Source organism: Pseudophryne corroboree, chromosome 7 (genome assembly GCF_028390025.1).
Source record: "Pseudophryne corroboree isolate aPseCor3 chromosome 7, aPseCor3.hap2, whole genome shotgun sequence".
In the NCBI taxonomy this organism is placed as follows: domain Eukaryota; kingdom Metazoa; phylum Chordata; class Amphibia; order Anura; family Myobatrachidae; genus Pseudophryne; species Pseudophryne corroboree.
In genome coordinates, this window is record NC_086450.1 from 197,187,225 (window position 1) to 197,199,655 (window position 12,431).

Here is a 12,431-nt window from a genome sequence, read left to right on the forward strand (position 1 = left end):
TGAGGTAGCTGTGTGAGTAAGATAAGCGACCCTAGTGGCCGACACAAACACCGGGCCCATCTAGGAGTGGCACTGCAGTGTCACGCAGGATGGCCCTTCCAAAAAACACTCCCCAAACAGCACATGACGCAAAGAAAAAAAGAGGCGCAATGAGGTAGCTGTGTGAGTAAGATAAGCGACCCTAGTGGCCGACACAAACACCGGGCCCATCTAGGAGTGGCACTGCAGTGTCACGCAGGATGGCCCTTCCAAAAAACCCTCCCCAAACAGCACATGACGCAAAGAAAAAAAGAGGCGCAATGAGGTAGCTGTGTGAGTAAGATAAGCGACCCTAGTGGCCGACACAAACACCGGGCCCATCTAGGAGTGGCACTGCAGTGTCACGCAGGATGGCCCTTCCAAAAAACCCTCCCCAAACAGCACATGATGCAAAGAAAAAAAGAGGCGCAATGAGGTAGCTGTGTGAGTAAGATAAGCGACCCTAGTGGCCGACACAAACACCGGGCCCATCTAGGAGTGGCACTGCAGTGTCACGCAGGATGGCCCTTCCAAAAAACATTCCACAAACAGCACATGACGCAAAGAAAAATTAAAGAAAAAAGAGGTGCAAGATGGAATTGTCCTTGGGCCCTCCCACCCACCCTTATGTTGTATAAACAGGACATGCACACTTTAACCAACCCATCATTTCAGTGACAGGGTCTGCCACACGACTGTGACTGAAATGACGGGTTGGTTTGGACCCCCACCAAAAAAGAAGCAATTAATCTCTCCTTGCACAAACTGGCTCTACAGAGGCAAGATGTCCACCTCATCATCATCCTCCGATATATCACCGTGTACATCCCCCTCCTCACAGATTATCAATTCGTCCCCACTGGAATCCACCATCTCAGCTCCCTGTGTACTTTGTGGAGGCAATTGCTGCTGGTCAATGTCTCCACGGAGGAATTGATTATAATTCATTTTAATGAACATCATCTTCTCCACATTTTCTGGATGTAACCTCGTACGCCGATTGCTGACAAGGTGAGCGGCGGCACTAAACACTCTTTCGGAGTACACATTTGTGGGAGGGCAACTTAGGTAGAATAAAGCCAGTTTGTGCAAGGGCCTCCAAATTGCCTCTTTTTCCTGCCAGTATAAGTACGGACTGTGTGACGTGCCTACTTGGATGCGGTCACTCATATAATCCTCCACCATTCTTTCAATGGTGAGAGAATCATATGCAGTGACAGTAGACGACATGTCCGTAATCGTTGTCAGGTCCTTCAGTCCGGACCAGATGTCAGCATCAGCAGTCGCTCCAGACTGCCCTGCATCACCGCCAGCGGGTGGGCTCGGAATTCTGAGCCTTTTCCTCGCACCCCCAGTTGCGGGAGAATGTGAAGGAGGAGATGTTGACAGGTCGCGTTCCGCTTGACTTGACAATTTTCTCACCAGCAGGTCTTTCAACCCCAGCAGACTTGTGTCTGCCGGAAAGAGAGATCCAAGGTAGGCTTTAAATCTAGGATCGAGCACGGTGGCCAAAATGTAGTGCTCTGATTTCAACAGATTGACCACCCGTGAATCCTTGTTAAGCGAATTAAGGGCTCCATCCACAAGTCCCACATGCCTAGCGGAATCGCTCCGTGTTAGCTCCTCCTTCAATGTCTCCAGCTTCTTCTGCAAAAGCCTGATGAGGGGAATGACCTGACTCAGGCTGGCAGTGTCTGAACTGACTTCACGTGTGGCAAGTTCAAAGGGCATCAGAACCTTGCACAACGTTGAAATCATTCTCCACTGCACTTGAGACAGGTGCATTCCACCTCCTATATTGTGCTCAATTGTATAGGCTTGAATGGCCTTTTGCTGCTCCTCCAACCTCTGAAGCATATAGAGGGTTGAATTCCACCTCGTTACCACTTCTTGCTTCAGATGATGGCAGGGCAGGTTCAGTAGTTTTTGGTGGTGCTCCAGTCTTCTGTACGTGGTGCCTGTACGCCGAAAGTGTCCCGCAATTCTTCTGGCCACCGACAGCATCTCTTGCACGCCCCTGTCGTTTTTTAAAAAATTCTGCACCACCAAATTCAAGGTATGTGCAAAACATGGGACGTGCTGGAATTTGCCCATATTTAATGCACACACAATATTGCTGGCGTTGTCCGATGCCACAAATCCACAGGAGAGTCCAATTGGGGTAAGCCATTCCGCGATGATCTTCCTCAGTTGCCGTAAGAGGTTTTCAGCTGTGTGCGTATTCTGGAAAGCGGTGATACAAAGCGTAGCCTGCCTAGGAAAGAGTTGGCGTTTGCGAGATGCTGCTACTGGTGCCGCCGCTGCTGTTCTTGCGGCGGGAGTCCATACATCTACCCAGTGGGCTGTCACAGTCATATAGTCCTGACCCTGCCCTGCTCCACTTGTCCACATGTCCGTGGTTAAGTGGACATTGGGTACAACTGCATTTTTTAGGACACTGGTGAGTCTTTTTCTGACGTCCGTGTACATTCTCGGTATCGCCTGCCTAGAGAAGTGGAACCTAGATGGTATTTGGTAACGGGGGCACACTGCCTCAATAAATTGTCTAGTTCCCTGTGAACTAACGGCGGATACCGGACGCACGTCTAACACCAACATAGTTGTCAAGGCCTCAGTTATCCGCTTTGCAGCAGGATGACTGCTGTGATATTTCATCTTCCTCGCAAAGGACTGTTGGACAGTCAATTGCTTACTGGAAGTAGTACAAGTGGGCTTACGACTTCCCCTCTGGGATGACCATCGACTCCCAGCAGCAACAACAGCAGCGCCAGCAGCAGTAGGCATTACACTCAAGGATGCATCGGAGGAATCCCAGGCAGGAGAGGACTCGTCAGAATTGCCAGTGACATGGCCTGCAGGACTATTGGCATTCCTGGGGAAGGAGGAAATTGACACTGAGGGAGTTGGTGGGGTGGTTTGCGTGAGCTTGGTTACAAGAGGAAGGGATTTACTGGTCAGTGGACTGCTTCCGCTGTCACCCAAAGTTTTTGAACTTGTCACTGACTTATTATGAATGCGCTGCAGGTGACGTATAAGGGAGGATGTTCCGAGGTGGTTAACGTCCTTACCCCTACTTATTACAGCTTGACAAAGGCAACACACGGCTTGACACCTGTTGTCCGCTTTTCTGTTGAAATACCTCCACACTGAAGAGCTGATTTTTTTGGTATTTTCACCAGGCATGTCAACGGCCATATTCCTCCCACGGACAACAGGTGTCTCCCCGGGTGCCTGACTTAAACAAACCACCTCACCATCAGAATCCTCCTGGTCAATTTCCTCCCCAGCGCCAGCAACACCCATATCCTCCTCATCCTGGTGTACTTCAATACTGACATCTTCAATCTGACTATCAGGAACTGGACTGCGGGTGCTCCTTCCAGCACTTGCAGGGGGCGTGCAAATGGTGGAAGGCGCATGCTCTTCACGTCCAGTGTTGGGAAGGTCAGACATCGCAACCGACACAATTGGACTCTCCTTGTGGATTTGGGATTTCGAAGAACGCACAGTTCTTTGCGGTGCTTTTGCCAGCTTGAGTCTTTTCAGTTTTCTAGCGAGAGGCTGAGTGCTTCCATCCTCATGTGAAGCTGAACCACTAGCCATGAACATAGGCCAGGGCCTCAGCCGTTCCTTGCCACTCCGTGTGGTAAATGGCATATTGGCAAGTTTACGCTTCTCCTCCGACAATTTTATTTTAGGTTTTGGAGTCCTTTTTTTACTGATATTTGGTGTTTTGGATTTGACATGCTCTGTACTATGACATTGGGCATCGGCCTTGGCAGACGACGTTGCTGGCATTTCATCGTCTCGGCCATGACTAGTGGCAGCAGCTTCAGCACGAGGTGGAAGTGGATCTTGATCTTTCCCTAATTTTGGAACCTCAACATTTTTGTTCTCCATATTTTAATAGGCACAACTAAAAGGCACCTCAGGTAAACAATGGAGATGGATGGATACTAGTATACTTATGGATGGACTGCCGAGTGCCGACACAGAGGTAGCTACAGCCGTGGACTACCGTACTGTGTCTGCTGCTAATATAGACTGGATGATAATGAGATGAAATCAATATATATATATGTATGTATATATAATATCACTAGTACTGCAGCCGGACAGGTAGATAATATATTTATTAGGTAATGATGACTGATGACGGACCTGCTGGACACTGTCAGCTCAGCAGCACCGCAGACTGCTACAGTAAGCTACTATACTATAGTAGTATGTACAAAGAAGAAAGAAAAAAAAAACCACGGGTAGGTGGTATACAATTATGGATGGACTGCCGAGTGCCGACACAGAGGTAGATACAGCCGTGGACTAACGTACTGTGTCTGCTGCTAATATAGACTGGATGATTGATAATGAGATGAAATCAATATATATATATGTATGTATATATAATATCACTAGTACTGCAGCCGGACAGGTAGATAATATATTTATTAGGTAATGATGACTGATGACGGACCTGCTGGACACTGTCAGCTCAGCAGCACCGCAGACTGCTACAGTAAGCTACTATACTATAGTAGTATGTACAAAGAAGAAAGAAAAAAAAAAAAACACGGGTAGGTGGTATACAATTATGGATGGACTGCCGAGTGCCGACACAGAGGTAGCTACAGCCGTGGACTAACGTACTGTGTCTGCTGCTAATATAGACTGGATGATAATGAGATGAAATCAATATATATATATGTATGTATATATAATATCACTAGTACTGCAGCCGGACAGGTAGATAATATATTTATTAGGTAATGATGACTGATGACGGACCTGCTGGACACTGTCAGCTCAGCAGCACCGCAGACTGCTACAGTAAGTTACTATACTATAGTAGTATGTACAAAGAAGAAAGAAAAAAAAAAAAAACACGGGTAGGTGGTATACAATTATGGATGGACTGCCGAGTGCCGACACAGAGGTAGCTACAGCCGTGGACTAACGTACTGTGTCTGCTGCTAATATAGACTGGATGATTGATAATGAGATGAAATCAATATATATATGTATGTATATATAATATCACTAGTACTGCAGCCGGACAGGTAGATAATATATTTATTAGGTAATGATGACTGATGACGGACCTGCTGGACACTGTCAGCTCAGCAGCACCGCAGACTGCTACAGTAAGCTACTATACTATAGTAGTATGTACAAAGAAGAAAGAAAAAAAAAAACCACGGGTAGGTGGTATACAATTATGGATGGACTGCCGAGTGCCGACACAGAGGTAGCTACAGCCGTGGACTAACGTACTGTGTCTGCTGCTAATATAGACTGGATGATTGATAATGAGATGAAATCAATATATATATATGTATGTATATATAATATCACTAGTACTGCAGCCGGACAGGTAGATAATATATTTATTAGGTAATGATGACTGATGACGGACCTGCTGGACACTGTCAGCTCAGCAGCACCGCAGACTGCTACAGTAAGCTACTATACTATAGTAGTATGTACAAAGAAGAAAGAAAAAAAAAAACCACGGATAGGTGGTATACAATTATGGATGGACTGCCGAGTGCCGACACAGAGGTAGCTACAGCCGTGGACTAACGTACTGTGTCTGCTGCTAATATAGACTGGATGATTGATAATGAGATGAAATCAATATATATATGTATGTATATATAATATCACTAGTACTGCAGCCGGACAGGTAGATAATATATTTATTAGGTAATGATGACTGATGACGGACCTGCTGGACACTGTCAGCTCAGCAGCACCGCAGACTGCTACAGTAAGCTACTGTACTATACTCTATAGTAGTATGTACAAAGAAGAAAGAAAAAAAAAAACCACGGGTAGGTGGTATACAATTATGGATGGACTGCCGAGTGCCGACACAGAGGTAGCTACAGCCGTGGACTAATGTACTGTGTCTGCTGCTAATATAGAGTCTAGACTGGATGATAAATTATTGATAATGAGATGAAATCAATATAATATCACTAGTACTGCAGCCGGACAGGTACTATATATATTTATTATGTAATGACTGATGACGGACCTGCTGGACACTGTCAGGTCAGCACAGCACCGCAGACTGCTACAGTAAGCTACTATAGTAGTATGTATAAAGAAGAATGAAAAAAAAAAAACCACGGGTAGGTGGTATACAATATTATATATATATATATTATATACAATTATATATATATATATATATATTAAACTGGTGGTGATTGATTATTAAACTGGTGGTCACTTCAGGTCACGTTGCAACTTGCAACTAGTACTCCGAGGCCAAAGCAGACAATCACAAAATATATTATTATACTGGTGGTCAGTGTGGTCACAACAATGGCAGTGTGGCACTGACTCTGGCAGCAAAAGTGTGCACTGTACGTTATATGTACTCCTGAGTCCTGCTCTCAGACTCTAACTGCTCCCCACTGTCAGTGTCTCCCCCACAAGTCAGATAATACACTTACAGTCACACTATCTATTATCTAATCTATAAATATCACTTCAGCAAGTAGTATAGTAGTATACAGTATAGTAGTACTCCTCCTAATAATGCTCCCCAAAATACTGTGTCTCTCTCTTCTCTAAACGGAGAGGACGCCAGCCACGTCCTCTCCCTATGACTCTCAATGCACGTGTGAAAATGGCGGCGACACGCGGCTCCTTATATAGAATCCGAGTCTCGCGATAGAATCCGAGCCTCGCGAGAATCCGACAGCGTGATGATGACGTTCGGGCGCGCTCGGGTTAGCCGAGCAAGGCGGGAAGATCCGAGCCTGCTCGGACCCGTGTAAAAAACCTGAAGTTCGGGCGGGTTCGGATTCAGAGGAACCGAACCCGCTCATCTCTAATAACAACGCGGCTCACTCTGCTACAGGGATCTCTCCCTTCCTCTGTGTGTATGGGCATCATCCTAAGGCCAATTCTTTTGACCCCCTGGACTCCACGCCTGGTGGTTCCTCTGTGGTTTCGGTCTTAGAGGTATTTGGCGGAAAGTGAAGAAAGCCCTTGTGTCTGTGTCATTAGTGACCAAAAGGGTTTTTGATAAGCGGAAAAGACCCTGCAGCTTCAAATTAGGAGACTTCGTCTGGTTGTCTACGAAGAATTTGAAGTTGAGACAGCCATCTCATAAGTTAGGCCCCCGGTTCATCGGCCCTTATAAGATCACCAGGGTTATCAATCCGGTGGCATTTCAGTTAGATCTGCCCCGTTCTTTGGGTATCAATAAAACATTTCATTGTTCCCTTTTAAAACGGGCGATTAGTAATCCTTCTTCCAGTGGAAGACCTTCCCCTCTTCTGATACGTGGCCAGAGGGAGTTTGTTGTTGAAAGGATTCTTGACTCCAAGATGGTTCGGGGTCGGCTGTCATTTTTGGTGCACTGAAAGGGGTATGGCCCGGAGGAGCGGTCGTGGGTGCGCAGTTGTGATCTTCATGCCCCCAGACTGATACGCTCTTTCTTCTCGCAGTTCCCCGATAAACCCGGTGGTAGGGGTTCTTTGACCCCTCGTCAGAGGGGGGGTACTGTTAGGGTCTCCTGCCCTGTGCTGCCACGTCGTCATGGCAACCGGGAGACAAGTGCTAGCGGAGTAACCTGAGCGCAGCTGATACTCTGGTTCGGGTCTTTTGCTGTGCAGTGGTTACAGGCTCTGTGCACGGCAGGGGATCCGGTGCTGGTTTTTGTGCCCACAGTCTGTGAGGTCTGAGTGGGGCGTGGACAGCACCTGCTTTATGAGGCCTCTTCTCAGGTTAAGCAGATGCTGCTGAATCTTTGTTGGTTAGTCAGTTCCTGAAAGTTAGCCAGTACTGTGTAGCTTTGTATTTGTTGTTGCTTACTGCAAATAGGCCTGGGGATTTGGTACTACACTCTGCCAATCCAGACCTAGCAGTAAGACTGGAGTCAGTCGTTTAGCTTGCTGGGGTTCTTTTACTACTCTGTGAACTTAGCAAGTTTGCGGCTGTATTCTAAGACTTGCCTGCCTAAATCCTGTCTCACTGCGCAAGGTGTCAGGTGTCAGTTTAGTGGCAGTAAGCTGAACCTGTGCACTGCAAGTGAGAATTAGGATTGTGGAGACTCTCCTTGTGTCTATCATTCCATCTCTGACCAAGGAGTTTACTGCCACACCCGTTGGTAACCCTTTAGGGTTTTGCTGTTGCCCTTAGCAACAGAATTTTGGGTTCTCTACGTATTAAAACACAACATCCTGCTTTTCCCATCTGAGCATTACTAATACTAGGGAGACACCCAGTTCCTTAGCCTCTGGGCTTCTCTGTTCACTTTGTGTGTATTTTGTTACCCTATCACCTTCTGTGTCTGTCTGTGAGTTCATTTGCTTTGCATACCTATCCGTTCAGACACCAGTACATTCCTGCAGGCACTGGTGTGCATAACAGTTCAAACACCAGTACATTCCTGCAGGCACTGGAGTGCATAACAGTTCTGACACCAGTACATTCCTGCAGGCACTGGTGTGCATAACACATAAATAAACACAGTAGGGATATAATCACTTTTTTTTTCTTACTTGCATAGCTTCTCTAATACCCCTTTCACACCGCAAAAACACGGTATCAACCCGGTATATTGCCGGGTCGAGCGAGTCGCTGTGCAGTGTGAAAGGGGTCACTGACGAATTCCCTGGTCGCCTGACCCAGTAATTCAGGCCTGGCCAACCTGTGGCTCCCCAGCTGTTGTGAAACTACATATCCCAGCATGCTCTGACACAGTTTTAGAATTGCAGACAAACAGTGGCAGTTGCTCTATCATTCCTGGAGATAATTATATATCAGGGGCTAGAAAGGGGGAGGGGTCACAGACAAACAGCAGACAGAGAGGGGGTTGCTTCCCCCCACCCTGGTTTGCCCCAACACACTAAAAAATTACCTGTAACCATACCTGAACCTATCTGGTAATAGAATGTCAGAGAATTGGTCACACGTGTTTGCAAAGACATGTTTAGCTGCTCAGCCGCGCCAAGGCTTCTCCGATATCAGCTGTCTTGAAACTACATAATAGCGGTGTCCACTTAGGGCCATGTGATTTGTCTACAGTAAGTCCTCATGATAAAGGCTCATACTAAAACACATCCAGACAGAGAGCTAACTTACCCGGGAGCCACACCCAGGAACTCCCATTAGTACTACAAGGAACAGCATGCCTTCCAAATACTGCTCCCATTCAATGCCTTTCTCACACATGCAGACAAACACTGGCAGTCGCTCTATCATTCCTGGAGACAATTATAGGATTCCCTAATAACAAAACTGTGGCAGAGCATGCTGGGACTTGTAGTTTCACAACAGCTGGAGAGCCACAGGTTGGCCAGGCCTGCGGTAATTCAACCCAGGAATAAAGCAGGGTTATTACCGGGTCAAGTGCAGTGTGATTGGGTTGCTGGGTTGATGCGACCCAGGACCCGTTCACAGCATAGGTGGCGTGGAGATGATCTCATCTCCCAGTGCCACCTCCGCCACCGATGTTGTAAGCAGGGGCTGGCTGGCAACTTTCGGCCTTGGGGGGTAGACACAAACAAGCAGCCCAGCTTTTCACAGTGAATTTGCAGTCAGGTGGCCCTGGAACACTTAAATTGCACTGGCCCAGGGGGCAGATGGCACCCTGCCCCCCTTCCAGCCAGCCCCTGGTTGTAAGTGCTGGCTCTGCCCCCCGCCCGCGATGGCAACCCAACCCGGCATATTGCTGGCTCGGGAAGCCAATGTGAAAGGGTCCAATTCTGGGTCGCCGTCGGGAAGGACCCGTTTCCAATTCCCGGGTGCGACCCGGTATTGCGATGTGATAGCGGCATAAATGGCAGAGTCATGGGATTCCAACTGTTCTCATCATGCAGTTTCTATCTTTTTAATTATCCAAGTAACAGTTTAAGAATATTGTATTTTTGTCCTATTGCCTCTGATGTCTCTAAACCCTTTCTGGGACTTATGTGCTATGACTGTAGGCTGGAGACAGAACAGGCCATATGTGATGGGGTACAGAAGGATACACAGGGCCTACGCAAGATGATAGATGACACCAATTTCCTACGGATGAAGTTGGAATCTGAGGTAGAAACCCTAAGGGAAGAGTTGATCCATCTCCAAAGGGACCACAATGATGTGAGTATGATAATGGGTATAGCACACAAATGAAGGTGTGTACTAAGGACATTTATTTATGTTACAGTTTATGGGTCACCTTTAAGTGTGGAATTTAAACTAAGTAAAATTGATCACTCATCCTTCTAATGAGGATCCCTGCTCCACCACAGCTTCAATAGACCTACAATGAGAAGATCAAGCAGACCTTGGCCCTCATTCCGAGTTGATCGCTCGCTAGCAGTTTGTAGCAGCCGTGCAAACGCTATGCCACCGCCCACTGGGAGTGTATTTCAGCTTAGCAGAAGTGCGAACGAATGTATCGCAGAGCGGCTACAAAGTTTTTTTGTGCAGTTTCAGAGTAGCTCAAAACCTACTCAGCGCTTGCGATCACTTCAGACTGTTCAGTTCCTGTTTTGTCGTCACAAACCCGCCCAGCGTTCACCCAGCCATGCCTGCGTTTTTCCTGGCACACCTGCGTTTTCCGAACACTCCCTGAAAACGGTCAGTTGACACCCAGAAACGCCCACTTCATGTCAATCCCTCTGCGGCCAGCAGTGCGACTGAAATGCTTCGTTCGTTGTGCCTGTACGATGCGCGTGCGCATTGCGCCACATACGCATGCGCAGAACTGCCATTTTTTAGCCTGATCGCTGCGCTGCAAACAAATGCAGCTAGCGATCAACTCAGAATGACCACCCTTGTACATAGAGGGGTCTCACCACTCTGAGATAGTAATGTAAATGTGGAAGTGGGCAGTAAAATCTGTAAATAAAACAGGTTTTTGTTTTTTTTGTTCACCACAATATTACAATATAAAATAATTACTTAAGTAACTCAGAACCCGTAACTGCAATATCAAATGGAGTACAAAATTAAGGAGCAGACAATTTTATATTGGGTGGAATCACGACTCTCAGAATGCAGACGGATCCAGGTGAGTATTTTACCCCTAACCCTAAACCCATCCCTTCTGCAGCCTAACCCTAACCTTTATTCTCACCTGGGGCATCGTGAGAGCCAGGATCCTGACTACATTACGGTGGAAGGGGTCTTGTTGGAAGGTCTGTGACATGTTTTGCAACCTCCTGCATTGCTCAAATCATTCTTAAATGCTGCAGCAAGACTAAGCTTCTTCTCACTACTTCTCATCCACTGCAGCACTATGCAGTTCTCTTCACTGGCTCCCGGTGTCCTCCAGAATCCAACTTAAATTACTAACCTTTACCAACAAAGCCCTCAATACCAGCCCCTAGATGTCAAATCTCATATAAAAGTAGTATCCCTATTAGATCTACCTGTCTTGTCTCTGGTGAACACCTACAAGACTTCTACTGTGCCGCTATACACTTATAGAATTCCCTACCACACCTTATCAGACCCTCCTAGAATCACACCTTTGAATGTTCTCTGAAAATACATCACATGGGGGGTAATTCTGAGTTGATCGCAGTAGGAACTTTGTTAGCAGTTGGGCAAAACCATGTGCACTGCAGGGGAGGCAGATATAACATGTGCAGAGAGAGTTAGATTTGGGTGGGTTATTTTGTTTCTGTGCAGGGTAAATACTGGCTGCTTTATTTTTACACTGCAATTTAGATTGCAGATTGACCACACCCCACCCAAATCTAAAGGGCCCTACTCACTTGGCGATGCGCCGCCGAGGTGCCCGACGGCCGATACGGCCGACGAGCAACCCGGCGGCGGGGGGGCAGTGACGGGGGGAGTGAAGTTTCTTCACTCCCCCCGTCACCCGGCTGCATTGAAGTGCAGGCAAATATGGACGAGATCGTCCATATTGGCCTGCATGCACAGCCGACGGGAGATCAGCGATGAACGAGCGCGGGGCCGCGCATCGTTCATCGCTGGAGTCTCCACACTGAAAGATATGAACGAGTTCTCGTTCATTTATGAACGAGATCGTTCATATCTTTCAGAATATCGGCATGTGTGTAGGGCCTATAACTCTCTCTGCACGTTATATCTGCCACACCTGCAGTGCACATAGGGGGGGTCATTCCGAGTTGTTCGCTCAGTAAATTTCTTCGCATCGCAGTGATTTTCCGCTTAGTGCGCATGCGCAATGTCCGCACTGCGACTGCGCCAAGTAAATTTGCTATGCAGTTAGGAATTTTACTCACGGATTTTTCCTCGTTCTGGTGATTGTAATGTGATTGACAGGAAGTGGGTGTTTCTGGGCGGAAACTGGCCGTTTTATGGGTGTGTGTGAAAAAACGCTACCGTTTCTGGGAAAAACGCGGGAGTGGCTGGAGAAACGGAGGAGTGTCTGGGCGAACGCTGGGTGTGTTTATGACGTCAAACCAGGAACG

General features: G+C 47.2%; 1 protein-coding gene across 2 annotated transcripts in view; it reads left to right on the forward strand.

The window, feature by feature from the left end:
* Window positions 1-12,431, forward strand: part of LOC134944972 (keratin, type I cytoskeletal 18-like) — a 76,289-nt gene that overhangs the window by 12,591 nt on the left and 51,267 nt on the right. For both annotated transcript variants that reach the window (XM_063933934.1, XM_063933933.1), the window contains one exon: window positions 9,966-10,122. In XM_063933934.1, the coding sequence (XP_063790004.1) occupies window positions 9,966-10,122 (157 nt within the window). The remainder of the gene's footprint in view (window positions 1-9,965; window positions 10,123-12,431) is intronic.